At 29.2% G+C, this 15,212-nt stretch overlaps 1 protein-coding gene across 1 annotated transcript in view; it reads left to right on the top strand.

Moving 5' to 3' along the window:
* The first annotated feature begins 14,030 nt into the window (after positions 1 to 14,030).
* LOC135139704 (tachykinin-like peptides receptor 86C) overlaps positions 14,031 to 15,212 on the top strand; it is a 75,127-nt gene continuing 73,945 nt past the window's right edge. Inside the window, exon 1 of the mRNA XM_064070008.1 lies at positions 14,031 to 14,401. Within this exon, the coding sequence (XP_063926078.1) occupies positions 14,336 to 14,401 (66 nt within the window). The 5' untranslated portion in view covers positions 14,031 to 14,335. The remainder of the gene's footprint in view (positions 14,402 to 15,212) is intronic.

Genomic DNA, 15,212 nt, shown 5'->3' on the forward strand with positions numbered 1-15,212 from the left:
TGGAATTTTTCAATTTTTTAATATCCCTATTTTTTGATGTCTCGGTATTAAATTTTTTCCGTTTTCCAGTTTTTTAGTTTCTCAATTTGAAAAATCAAAAAATTGAAAAATCGAAAATTCAAAAACGTAGAAATGCCAAAAATAGAAAAATTGAAGAATCAATACATTGAACATCTCAAAACTAAAATATCGAAAAATTGAGAAATAGAAAAATCGAAAATTTGGAAAAATCGAAAAATTATTTTACAATTTTAATTAACAAGACAGACGGAAACGGGAGACCTATTTTTTCGTACTCTAAGAGCCATGAAACTTCGAGAAAACATAAAAGTAGCTAGTCACCTGATGGACTCGTTTACATAATTTCTTAGCCTACGCTCGGGAACTAAAAATATCAAAAACGCGACAAAAAAGCTTCTCAAAAAAAAAAAAATTAGAAAAAAGAGACAGAAAAAGGAGAAACAATGCTAAACAAAAACAAAAAACGCAAGAAAAAAGCGCCAAAAAATCTACAAAAAAATATCGACTGAAAAAGCGAAAACAAAGATGTTTTAAAAAACAAACGAACAAACCCCGCCAAGAATGACAAAAACGACAATAAAATGGGTAAAAAGTGGACAAAAAAGGTAAAAAAGTTGGCGAAAAAAACACAAAAAGGCAACAAAAAGGGGAGCAAAAATACCAAAACACACAAAAGAGACAAAACAGGTGTTAAAAAAGTAACAAAAAATTACAAAAACTGGACCCAAAAAAGACACCTTCTCGACCCACGGATAATTTGATCCGAAAAAGTTACCTTTCTCTTATCCTGTGGATAGTAAGAGAAATTTGCGACAACTTCTAAAATATATAATTTCATAATAATCAGTCCAGTAGTTTCGGAGGTACTCTGTCCAATAAAATCTCTAACTAACGACAGAGAGACAAACGCGAAACCTACTTTTTCATCCTCTAGGGGTTATAGAACATCAAGAAAACTTGAAATGAACCATTCATCAAGTGGACCTTATTATAATACACTAAGCAAGCTCCATGTGATTACTCACACCTGTGTATGTGTGTGTACTTCCCCAAAATTCGCGCAAAACCCAATTTTTCTTATTTTGCACAACCATCCATAACAATAAACCGACATAATACGCTTCCAAAGGCGATAAAAGCGGAACATAAATATTCCTTATTACTGCAGAAAAGTGAGCCGATCCTTCGAGTATATCATAAATAAAAAGTAGTAAAAAAATCTGTACAAATCTAATTCGTAGCTTTATAAAGCCGAGGTAATATGTGGACGCTATTTGATGTTGTAAACTCGTTATATGAAGTAATAAAACGTAATTTTATTACTGAGGGTGAACCCGAGAATGTGGAGATGGGACGCTCACATGATACCTTCCGTTGAACTAGGATTATGGTAAGCGACCACCCGGTTTGGGGATCCTTCGATGGCCAATTAATTTCTAGAACTGGGTTAATTATACTTAGAGGATATGGTAACGGAAGGGCGCAAATACAGAAAATCGATCTCTTTGCAAGGACAGGAAAATGTAGCGGTTTATGATGTTTTCGTTGTAAGAAATCGCAAAAATAGTCTTGTTTGGGGATGGAATATATCGGAAAGGGAAAGATAAAATCGCAAGGGAATAAATACGCTTATTCACATGTATGTATGTAAATTTTATAATGAACGGAAACTGCAGGAAAATTGTTATTGTAACTAGCAGGATTAGCAGCCGTTATGATAAATAAACATTTGGATTATCTGTGAAAATGCGAGCAATTTTCTAAAAGCAGTGCAAGTAGCTGAAATCCGAAGTTTTCAGATAATATGCTGAGCAAAAATGCAGCTACTAGAGGAATTTCGCTTGAAATTGTCAAGAAATAATAAACTTCAGGCAGTGACAATCAGTTATCTTTGTGAATCGACTGAAGAGGTTTTAGTAATCATGTTGTTCAGAGTTAATAATGACATTCCTATTAAATCCTTGATCACTTTTAGTTGTACGATGTCTCATCACATGTTAATCTCCTCCTAGAAATACATATGAGGCATTGATTTGACAGGTACACACTCACAGAAGAACTATAAGTACATCGTATGATTATGTCTAAGGCTCGGATAACATGCAAAATGCATAGTTTTGCATATTTTGCATATTTAACAATTTTAAAATTTTTAAATTTTCGATTTTCAAATTTTTTTTTAGATTTTTCAATTTTTGATTTGTCTTTTCGATTTTTTGCTTCTGGGCTTTTCATTTTTTCGATTTTCCAATTTTTCGATGTTTCGATTTTTCAGTTGTTCGGTTTTCAATTTTTTAATTTTTTTTATTCTGTTTTTTTTTTCGATTTCTCGATTTTTAAATTTTCGATTTTCGAAATTTCATTTTTTGACTTTTTGATGTTTGGATTTTAGATTTTCCGATTTCTCAATTAACCTAATTTTGATTTTCCCTTTTCTTGAGTTCACAAAGTTTCGATTTTTCAGTTCTTCAATTCTTTGATTTCTCACTTTTTCAACTTTTCGATATTTTAATTTGTCAATTTTTAAAATTCTAGATTTTTCGATTGCTCGAATTTTCAGTTCTTCTATATTTTAATTTTTCAATTTTCCGAACTTTTCAATTTTTAATTTTTCAATTTTCTGAGATCTTTCTGGGATGTTTTGATTGTTCAGTCTCTCGATTTATCAATTTTTCCATTTTTAACTTTTCGATGTTTCGATTTCGCCCTAAATTGAAACTCGAAAAATTAAAGAATAAATTGGAAAACCGAAGATTTAGAAAATTCTGAAAATTGAAAAATTGAACTGGAAACTCAAAAATTCGAAAAACTTAAAATTTTAAAAATTGAAAAGTTAACATATCAAAGAAAATCGAAGTATTTTCAAGTTTTCAGCCGAAAAATTGAAAAATCTAAAGTTTTAGAAACGAAAAATTGAAAATCCAAAAAAATCGAAAAATCCAGAACTCAAAAAATCGAAAAGTCGAAATACTAAAAAAATCCCAAAACTGAAGTATCGAAAAACTGAAAAATAGAAGAAAAATTCAAGAACCGAAAAATTGAAAAATCACAAAATTGGACGAAAAATCAGAAAGTCAAAAATCTGAAAAATCGAAGAATTGAAGAACTGAAGAACTGAAAAATCGAAGCTTTGGGAAGTCGAGATATGGGAAAATCAAAAATAGCTCAACTGAGAAATTGGAAAACTGAAAATTCAGAAACATCAAAATTTGAAAAATTAAAAAATATTGTAAAACTGAAAAATGGAGAAATCGGGACATTAAAAATCGAAAAAATAAATATCCGAAAATCTAAAATTTAAAAATCGAAATACCAAACAATCAACAAATCGAGAAATCGAAATTCGAACATTTAAAAAATTGGAAAATTGAAAAATCGGATAATTCAGGAATCGAAACATCGAAAAATTTAAAAACTGAGACATCGAAAAATAGAAAAAATAAAAGATCGAGAAATCGGAGAGTCGAAAAATCGAAAAATTGAGAAACCGAAACGGGCCAAAATCGAAAAGTCAAAAATGGAAAAATTACTCTTTATGAACTGAAAACTCGAGAAATCGAAAAATTTAGGATTTTAAAAATTGGAAAATTAAAATGTCGAAAAGTTGAAAAATCTAATGTTTAAAAACCGACAAATTATAAATCAAAAAAATAAAAAATTGAAAAATCGAAATATCCAGAAATCTAACAACCGAAAAGTCGAAGAATCAAAATACTAGGAAATCTCAAAACCGAAAGAAATATCCAAAAAAGAATTGAAGAATTGAAAACTAGAAAAATTGAAGAACTGAAAAATCAAAAAATTCTGAATTCGAAAAATCGAAAAGTCGAAGAATCGAAATATTTGGAAATCCTAAAACTGAAAAATTGAGAAATTAAAAAATTGGAAAATTGAGAAATCAAAAACCAAAAAAGCAAACTCGAAAAATCAAAAATCAAAAATAGATTAATTGAGAAATCGGAAAACCGAAAATTTGACGTCAGTAATTAAAATATTGAAAAATAGAAATCCTGAAGAACTGAAAAATCAAAAAATCAAGAAATAGAAAAATCTAAAATTTAAAATATTGAACAATTAAAATATTGAAAAATCGATAAATCCAAATAACAAAAAATCAAAAAATTAAAATTTGAAAATATAAAATCTGAAAAATCGACAAATGGAGAAATCGAAACATCGGAAAATTCAAAAACTGAGACTTCAAGGAATCGAAAAATCAGAGGATCGAGAATCGAGGAGGGAAGGCCGAGAAGAAAAATTAAAAATTGAAAAATTGATAAATGGAGAAATTGAACATTCAAAACAAAATTGAAAATCGAACTATAAAACAGTCGAAAAATAGAAAAACCTAAAGTTTAACGAAAAATTGAAAATCAAAAAAGTAAAAAATCGAAATATTGAAAAATCAAAAAACCTCAAAAATTGAAGAATTGAAAAAAATTGAAACTGGGAAGTCGAGAAATGCAAAAAAAAATGAATTACTTCAGAAAACTGAAACTTTAGAAACGTCAAAATTTGAAAAATTGGAAAATCGCAGAGGACAAAAATTGAAAAATCGTATCGGAATCTAAAGTTTTAGAAACGAAAAATTGAAAATCTCAAAAAAAATCGAAAAATCCAGAACTCAAATAATCGAAAAGTCGAAATACTAAAAAAATCCCAAAACTGAAATAATGAAAAATTGAAAAATAGAAGAAAAATTCAAGAACCGAAAAACTGAAAAATCACAAAATTGGATGATAAATCAGAAAGTAAAAAACTGAAAATTTAAAAACCTGAAAAATCGAAGAATTGAAAAACTGAAGAACTGAAAAATCGAAACTTTCGGAAGTCGAAAAATGGGAAAATCAAAAATAGCTTAACTAAGAAATCGGAAAACTGAAAATTCAGAAACGTCAAAATTTGAAAAATTAAAAAATATTGTAGAACTCAAAAATCGAAAAATCTAAACTTTAAAACATCGAAAAATTAAAATATCGTAAAACTGAAAAATGGAGAAATCGGGCCATCAAAAATCGAAAAAATTAATATTCGAAAATCTAAAATTTAAAAATCGAAATACCAAACAATCAACAAATCGAGAAATCGAAATTCGAACATTTAAAAAATTGGAAAATTGAAAATTCGGATAATTCAGGAATCGAAACATCGAAAAATTTAAAAACTGAGACATCGAAAAATAGAAAAAACAAAAGATCGAGAAATCGGAGAGTCGAAATATCGAAAAATTGAGAAACCGAAACGGCCCAAAATCGAAAAGTCAAAAATCAAAAAAATTAGTCTTTAAGAACTGAAAACTCGAGAAATCGAAAAATTTAGAATTTTAAAAATTGAAAAATTAAAAATCGAAAGTTGAAATGTTTAAAAACTGAAAAATTAAAAAAACAAAAAATAAAAAATTGAAAAATCGAAATATCCAGAAATCTAACAACCGAAAAGTCGAAGAATCAAAATACTGAAAAATCTAAAACCGAAAAAAATATCCAAAAAAGAATTGAACTGAAAACTAGAAAAACGGAAGAACTGAAAAATCAAAAAATTCTGAATTCGAAAAATCGAAAAGTCGAAGAATCGAAATATTGGAAAATCCCAAAACTGAAAGAAATTCTAAAAATTGAGAACTTAAAAAATTGGAAAATTGAGAAATCAAAAACCAAAAAGGCAAACTCGAAAAATCGAAAAATCAAAAATAGATTAATTGAGAAATCGGAAAACCGAAAATTTGACGTCAGTAATTGAATTATTGAAAAATAGAATACTGAAGAACTGTAAAATCAAAAAATCCAGAAATCGAAAAATCTAAAATTTAAAATATTGAACAATCGAGAAATCCAAACAACAAAAAGTCAAAAAATAAAAATTTGAAAATCTAAAATCTGAAAAATCGACAAATGGAGAAATCGAAACCTCAGAATTTAAAAAATTAAAAAATTGGAAAATTGGATGACTGAAAAATCCAAACATCGGAAAATTTAAAAACTGAGACATCGAGGAATCGAAAAATCAGAGGATCGAGAATCGAGGAGGGAAAGCCGAGAAAAAAAATCAAAAATTGAAAAATTGATAAATGGAGAAGTTGAACATTCAAAACAAAATTGAAAATCGAAGTATAAAACAGTCGACGAATAGAAAAACCAAGTTTAACGAAAAATAGAAAATCAAAAAAGTAAAAAATCAAGAAATTAAAAATTCCAGGAGCTCAAAAATCGAGATACTGAAAAATCAAAAAACCTCAAATATTGAAAAATTGAAAAAAATTGAAACTGGGATGTCGAGAAATGCGAAAATAAAAAAAAGAATTACTTCAGAAAACTGAAAATTTAGAAACGTCAAAATTTGAAAAATTGAAAAATCGAAATATTTAAAAATCGTAGAGGACATAAATTGAAAAATCGTTTCGGAAAATTGAGAAACTGAAAAATAAAGAAATCGGGAAATCGAAAATTTGAAGAATGAGAAACAGTGAGATCATTTTTCTGTAAACTTAGTTCACTACACTTTGATTTCGAACGTTTTGTAACATAATGTCGCTGTAAACTAGCCACGAAGTTGTAATCGTGAGGTCTCATTTCATATCGATCCGAGCAACAGGGTTAGACGTACAATAATAAAAAAAATCTCTACCCTCGTCACACTAAATGTAAATTTTTCGGTTACATAAGTAATCCAATGTAAACCAAGCCGAGTTTTTGTCTGCATTGTATAGCGACTTAGACACAGGTTCTTATAATTGGAATCTTTAACAAAACCGAGCTTATATTTAATTAATTAACTAACGTAAAACATCCACCTTAGAAACTTCCAGAGTTGTCAGTGAGACACTCCAAGGGTCGTTACTTACCCAACTCATTAGCATAATTAAGACAGTGGCCACGCAAATATGCAATAAACTACTATAAAACATCCAAGATAATTAAATATTTAACGTCTTTATTAAACCAAACTGAGACAATCCATCGTTTTTATTGACCGAATTGAGCGTCAGCGTGGATAGTTTACTACACGCCAGATATAGATAAACATCAGCTGGTGCCACCATAAAACTTTAATTTTTTTGTCGACAAAAAAACTCTGGTGAAATCTGAGGTGAACGTGCGAAACAATTTTCTATCTCTTGTTGGAACAAAATTACAGACGGCTGCTGTGTGCAAAAAAGGCAATAAGAGATAACGTCAACAATGTTATTTAAATGGGGCTTCCAGCTCATTATCATACGTAAAAAATCCCCAACATAGGGTCCTGTGCGTTATTTAAAAAAATTTATGAATCTGATACGTGCTCCCGCGTTCGCTTGAATGCCAACTGCTACTTTTCAGGTTATTATTGGCAAAAAATTTATCGAAGAGAAGGTCTAGAAATGGCAAAGGGCACTGTGGATCCGATACAAGTGTGTGTGGGCTGGGAAGAGCTCTTAAAAGTTACACGACGTTAAAATTAGATCAGTTTTTTATTTATCTTGGAACTTATTCGCTTACCTTCGATAAACGTGGACCTCAGTTTGGATTTTTTCTATTATTATTTTTCGTATTAGTTAAAATATACCAATGACGCTTCCTGTTCGAAACGTCCTACAATTTTTACTGAATTTTTTAAGAAATACGGATCAAACAAAATTGGTCGAAGGTTATTTCGACAGAAGTTTTTCAATTTTTTGTTTCTTCAGTCTTTCGATTTTCCAACTTTCGAATTTTTTAATTTTTAGGTTTCGCAATTTTTCGAATTGAGTTTCTCGAGTTTTCAGTTTTTAATTTCTCAATTATTGGTTTTTCCATCCGGATTTTAATTTTTTTATTTTTTCAGTTATTGTTTCATTTTTAATTTTCTCAATTGTTCATTTGTTTAAATTTCAAATTGCAATTATTCCATTTTTCATTTTTTTCTTCAATTCCACGTTTTAGAACTCTTCCAGTTTTCAGTATTTTGATTTTCCAACTTTTGGATGTTTCAATTTTTCGATTTGGAATTTTCCGTTTCGGTTTATTTCTTATATTTTTTCAATTTTTCGGTTTTTCAATGTTCTGAACCTATAATTTTTTTTTCACTTTTTCAATTTTTCGATATTTAACTTTTTGATCTTCCAAGTTTTTGATTCGATTCGCTTTTCCTTCTTTCCAATTATTCGATTCATTAATTTTTTTGACTTTTAATTTTCAGTGTTTGAATATTTCGTTTTTTCACTTCTTCGATTCATTTTTTTGGTTTTTAAATATTCATTTCTTCAAATTTGCGGTTTGCAATTTTTCGTTTAGGTATTTTATTTTCTTTATTTTTTTCTTTCTTCAATTTTTGCAATTTTTCAATTATTTATATTTTTTTGTTTCTTCAAATTTCACAACATCCAACTCTTCCAGTTTTCAATTTAATAGTTTAAAATTTTTAGATTTTGCAATTTTTAGAATTTCAATTTCATGGGGTTTCAATCTCTCCTTTATTCAATTTGTTGATTTGCAATTTTTCGTTTCAGTTTTTTATTTTCTTTATTTTTTCAAATTTTGGGTTGCTCACTGTTTTTTTTTTCTATGTAAAATTTTTCAACTTCTCGATTTTGCAACTTTTAGATTTTCAGTTTCTCGATTTTTACAATTTTTCTAGTTTTCGTTTTAAATATGTAATATCTAATTATAATTTTTGATTTTTTTCACTTTTTCAATTTTACGATTTTTAATATTTCAATTTCTCGATATTTAATTTTTCTGTTTTCCAGTCTTCCAGTGTGACAGTTTTTTGATACAATTTTGACAATTCTATAATTTTTCGAATCGTTTCATTTTTTCTTCTTTCTAATTTTTCGACTCATTGATTTTTTCGACTTTTAGTTTTTCAATGTTTCAATTTTTCAAGTTTTCACAACTTCTCGGTTTTGGAATTTTCAGATTTTTAAATTTTCATTTCTTCAAACTTTCGGTTTGCAATTTTGCGTTTAAGGTTTTTATTTTCTTTATTTTTACAATTTTATAATTTTTGTCTATTCAATTTCGATTTTTTTCAATTTTTCGTTTCTCTAATATTTCGATTTGCAATTTCTCAAGTTTTCATATTTTTCTATCTTTTCAGTTTTCACAACATGCAGTTCTTCATGTCTTCATTTTAAAATTCTTCAATTTGTAAATTTAGCAATTTCACGTTTATAGTTTGAGTTTTCAATTTTTAATGTTTCAATTTTTTTATTTTATTTTCTTTATTTTGTCAATTTTTCGGGTTTTCAATGTTCTGAGTCTATAATTTGTGTTTTTCTCAGTTTGAGGTTTTTTAGTTTTTATTTTTTAAGAAATATTAATACTTTTAAAAAAAAAATTTCAATTTTTCAATTTTACGTTTTTAAAATCTTTCAACTTTTCAGTTACTGGGTTCGATCTTTCGATTTTACAGTTTTTCGAATTTATAATTTTGATGATTCTATAATTTTTCCGATTTTACATTTTTGAATTTTCCAAGTTTTCGATACGATTCGCTTTTTCTTCTTTCCAATTATTCAATTCATTAATTTTTTCGATTTTTAGTTTTTGACTGTTTCAGTGTTTCGTTCTTTCACTTCTTCAATTAACTTTTCGATTTTGTAATTTTTCAATGTTCCATTTTTATAATTTTTTGTGTATTCAATTACTTCGAATTTTCAATTTTAAATTTTCCAATTTTTCGATTTCATAACTTTTGAATGTTTCAATTTTTAGATTTAACAATTTCCCGTTTGCCGTTTCATGAGTTTTAAATTTTGCGAATTTATTTTTGTTTATTTTCTTTACTTTTTCAATTTTTCGTTTTTTTAATGTTCTGAGTCTATAATTTTTTATTTCTCAATTTGAGATGTGAATTTACGTTTTTAGAACTTTTCCATATTTCAGTTATTAGATTTTAAAACTTCTTTCAATGTTACAGTTTTCCCACTTTATAATTTTGATTCACTTTTCGATTTTTCAATTTCAATTTTTACTTTCTTTAATACTTCGATTTGCAATTTATTTTAGTTTTCATTTTTTATGAAATATAAATAATTTTAAAAATTGTTTTCACATTTTCAGTTTTACGTTTTTAGAATTTTTCCATTGTTCAGTTACTGGATTTTAAAACTATATATTTAATTTTTCCAACTTTTGAATTTTTGGATATTTAATATTTTAATTTTTCGATTTTTCAATGTTACTGTTTTTCGACTTGATAATTTTGATAATTCTATAATTTTTCAGATTTTACGTATTTTGAATTTTCCATGCTTTTGATTCGGTTCGCATTTTCTTCTTTCCAATTATTCGATTCATTAATTTTTTCGATGTTTAGTTTTTCATTGTTTCAATTTTACGTTTTTTCACTTCTTCAATTCACTTTTCGATTTTGAAATTTTCGATTTTTAAATTTTCACTTCTTCAAATTTTCGGTTTGCAATTTTTCGTTTAGGTTTCATATTTTCTTTATTTCTACAGTTTTACAACTTTTCAATGTTCCAATTTTATAATTTTTTGTTTATTCAATTTCTTCGAGTTTTCAATTTTTAATTTTTCAATTTTTCGAATTTATTTTTGTTTATTTTCTTTACTTTTTCAATTTTCCGGTTTTTCAATGTTCTGAATCTATAATTTTTCCATTTCTCAATGTGAGATGTGAATTTACGTTTTTAGACATTTTCCATATTTCAATTACTGGATTTTTAAACTTTTTTCAATGTTACAGTTTTTCGACTTTATAATTTTGATTTTGAAATTTATCGATTTTTAAATTTTCATTTCTTCAAATTTTCGCTTTGTAATTTTTCGTTTAGGTTAGCTGCAACCGTTTTCTCGGAATCGACAATTGAAATTTCGAAATTTCTAGAAATCTTCAAAAATTCGCATTTCTTACTGATTCTAGAGAAAATTTTGCTCCGTGACCCTAAACATTTTATATTTTTGGAATCAGCAAGTCGAGATCTAAATCCCTGAATTTTTTCAAAATTTTTAGACGACTTTTTTAAAAGTGAAATTCTTCAAATTTCGGCCAATTTTTGACATTTTCGAAATTCAACTAAACACATTTTCTTGTAGATTTCGAGCTCCAAAACTCACTTCCGGCCTCGTTTCTTTGATAGCTGCAACCGATTTCTCAGAATCGGCAATTGAAATTTCGAAATTTTTAGAAATCTTCAAAAAATCGCATTTCTTACCGATTCTAGCGAAAATTTTGCTACGTGACCCTAAACATTCTATATTTTTGGAATCAGCAATTCGAGATCTACATCCCTGAATTTTTTCAGAATTTTTAGACGACTTTTTTAAAAGTGAAATTTTTCCAATGGTCCCCCCTTCTTCGAATTTCGGCCAAATTTTGACATTTTCGAAACTCAACTAAATACATTTTCTTGTAGATTTCGAGCTCTAGAACTCGCTTCCAGCCTCGTTTCTTTGATGACTGCAACCGTTTTCTCAGAATCGACAACGGAAGTTTCGAAATTTTTAGAAATCTTCAAAATTTCGCATTTCTTACCGATTCTAGCGAAAATTTTGCTACGTGACCCTAAACATTCTATATTTTTGGAATCAGCAAGTCGAGATCTACATCCCTGAATTCTTTCAGAATTTTTAGACGACTTTTTTAAAAGTGAAATTTTTCCAATGGTCTCCCCTTCTTCAAATTTCGGCCAAAGTTTGACATTTTCGAAACTCAACTAAATACATTTTCTTGTTGATTTCGAGCTCCAGAACTCACTTCCGGCCTCGTTTCTTTGATAGTTGCAAAAGTTTTCTCAGAATCGACAATTGAAATTTCGAAATTTTTGGAAATCTTCAAAAATTCGCATTTCTTACTGATTCTAGCGAAAATTTGGCTCCGTGACAGCAAAAATTCTATATTTTTGGAATCAGCAAGTCGAGATCTATATCCCTGAATTATTTCAGAATTTTTAGACGACTTTTTTAAAAGTGAAATTTTTTCTTCTTCAAATTTCGGCCAAATTTTAACATTTTCGAAACTCAACTAAAAACATTTTCTTGTAGATTTCGAGCTCCAGAACTCACTTCCGGCCTCGTTTCTTTGATAGTTGCAACCGTTTTCTCAGAATCGACAATTGAAATTTCGAAATTTTTAGAAATCTTCAAAAATTCGCATTTCTTACCGATTCTAGCGAAAATTTGGCTCGGTGACCCTAAACATTCTATATTTTTGGAATCAGCAAGTGGAGATCTATATCCCTGATTTTGTTTAGAATTATTAGACGTTTTTAAAAGTGAAAATTTTCCAATGGTCCCCCCTTCTTCAAATTTCGGCGAAATTTTGACATTTTCGAAACACAACTAAATACATTTTCTTGTAGATTTCGAGCTCCAGAACTCACTTTCGGCCTTATTTCTTTGATAGCTGCAACCGTTTTCTCAGAATCGACAATTGAAATTTCGAAATTTTTAGAAATCTTCAAAAATTTGCATTTTTTACCGATTCTAGCGAAAATTTTGCTCCGTGACCCTAAACATTCTATATTTTTGGAATCAGCAAGTCGAGATCTACATCCCTGAATAGTGTTTTCGAATAAAAAAATGGAAAAATTGCAAAATTATAAAATTGAGAAATCAAAAATCGAAAAAGGATAAAATTAAAACTTTCAAAAATCAAAAAACGAAAAATTGAAAAATCTAATGTTTTAAAGTTGAGAAACTTTTCAAATTCCAAAATTCAAATGACGAAAAATTCGGGCATTGCGGAAATCCGAGAAATCGAAATTGGAAAAATTGAGAAATCGAAGTGGACAAATTCTAAAAATCGAAAAATTAAAGGAAAAATTGAAAAATTCAGAATTAAAAAAATCGAAAAATTCAAAAATCTAAAAATTAAAAATCGAAAATCCGGGAAGTCGAAAAAACGAGAGATTGAGAAACCGATTCATTAAGAATTTGAAAACTCTAATATTGAAATAATGAAAAATTAAAAAATGCAAACCAACAATTGAAAAATCCCAAAACGGAAATATCCAAAATTGAGAAATCAAAAATCGCAATTTTAAAAAATCGAAAACCTGAAAATTCGAAACATTGGAAATTCGAAAAATCGAGAAATGAGAAAACAAATAAATCGATTGATCGAGAAATTGCGAAATCGATGGAAATTTAGGCGCCAAAAATTGAAAAATAAAAAAATTGAAGAGACTAATGACTGAAAAATTTTAAAATCAATACATCTAAAAATTGGAAAATCCCAACAGTGAAATACGGAAACATTGAAAAATACAGAAATTGAAAAATTTTCAAAATTGAAATATCAAAATATTGATATCAAAAAATATGATCGAAAATAAATAAAATCAGATTTCCGGGAAAATGGAATGACACACACAAAATTTTACAACAATCGGTCCAACAGTTTGGGAGATTATTATGTAAATTGATACAAACAGCAGACAGACAGACGGAAACGGGAGACCACTTTTTTCGTACTCTAGAGGGCATGAAACGTCGACAAAACTACTCAGAAAGCAAAAATAAGAATTTCAAACCGGATATTTCTAAAATCTTGCTCCGGGACCATATTTTGCGAATCAAAAGCTCGATGTAACAATAAATGTTGCTGATATGCACACAGAATAAAATCTCTTTCCTGCTGCAGCAGGCGGATTTGTTTAGTAATTTTATCCGGTTGAACATCCGGAATTCACGATCACTAGAAGGAAATTGTACGTGATTAAATTAAATTTCTGTGCCTAATATTTAAAGAGCGCTCCGCCTTTACCCAGTCTTCTCATTCTTTTTATTACCTCAAAAGTAATAAAAGAAATATACAAAATTATTCACGTGTAATCCACGCCTTCCTAACTTCGCGTATCAATTCAGAAAATTATTCAACAAATATTTCCTGGAAAATCACCCCAATAATATTCTATTTCAAACAATTTAGAATAGCCCCTTGTTCAAGGATAATCCATTCGTCCTAATTTACTCCACGAAAGCGCAATTTATCGCGTGAAAAGTTGAAAAGATCGGACAATACAGGATGTTCCGCACATGCGCTCCCTCCCAAGTCCTGTAATTTTCGCGCCAGTTGCAGCAATTTGGCCAAAGGATAAGGTCATAACCGTACAGCTGTAGCCGGAATCAAAAGTTACGAGAACCGTTGGGGATATTCGCGAAACAACTGTTGCTTTAGCCACAAACTCGGATCGAACAAAGCGAGTCCGTTCGTGCCCGAAACACCAGTGCCATTTAAAAAGTAATAAAACACTGATGTAACGCAGTGACAATAGACTGCAATTACGGCGGTTTAAGTGATTCATATTGCGTGTTAAAAATTTTCGGGGATAATAATAACGACCACAATGGATCAAAGCGACCAAAAGCGCTCAGTGTAACAAACACGGTCAATGAATAATCCCGTCCAGGAAAGTTTTAATGCGAGAATGAGCGCCACTGCTGAAAGTCCCGAAGAGGTAAGATAATTACACTAGTTAAATAGTTGTGTGTGCTTGGAGCGGTGTTGAAATTCTTAATAAAGTTGGAAGTTTGAATGAAAGCAATTTGGGATACCTTAGTTCGGGCGCTCGGAAATGGGGCCTCTGTATCATTTTTCACTCGGGATTTTCCTTTCATGGTAACTTTAGTGGGTTCTAATGTTGTTCAGTCAGGCGCTGAAAAGAAATTGATATACTCTGATTTACAAGTAATTTTTTAGGGGTGGCGTTATGAAGGCAGTTTGTCGGGATTATACAAGTTTATGATAACTAGAAGCACGATCTGAATCGCAAATTTTGGCTGCTACATGGAGCGGAAATGTAGCTATTAAAATAATTGAGTGCTTACGAAAGCTTTTGTTGTCTTGTTGGACCTAACGGAGTGGGAGTCACCAGAAAAACATAAAAATGTAAAAATACAAATACACTATTTAAGCGATTAATTCAATAAGTTAGTGGAAATCGCCGGTTGGCGAAATCCGATTTTATACTGAATTGGAGCCTCTGAATCCGTATTACATTAGATAAACCAATTTGGTTTTATCCGAGCAGAAAAATATACGTTACCACACACGGGTTATAAATTGATATTTCTATTTTGAGTCCAGACTGGCGACCACTTAGAAACTCTGTTAGTGACGTTATAATTTGTAGTTGGCGTTAATCTCAGAACGACAATTGATGGGATTAGAAAGGTCGCGGTTAACGAGAAAGCAGTGACTTGAGAGAAGATTAAGATTCCGATGATGAGGGTAAATATAATGTGACATGGACCCAAATAAAAAAAAGA

Source organism: Zophobas morio, unplaced genomic scaffold (assembly GCF_036711695.1).
Source record: "Zophobas morio isolate AGI-343-1 ecotype UQ-CSIRO unplaced genomic scaffold, CSIRO_AGI_Zmor_V1 ptg000033l, whole genome shotgun sequence".
NCBI lineage: Eukaryota > Metazoa > Arthropoda > Insecta > Coleoptera > Tenebrionidae > Zophobas > Zophobas morio.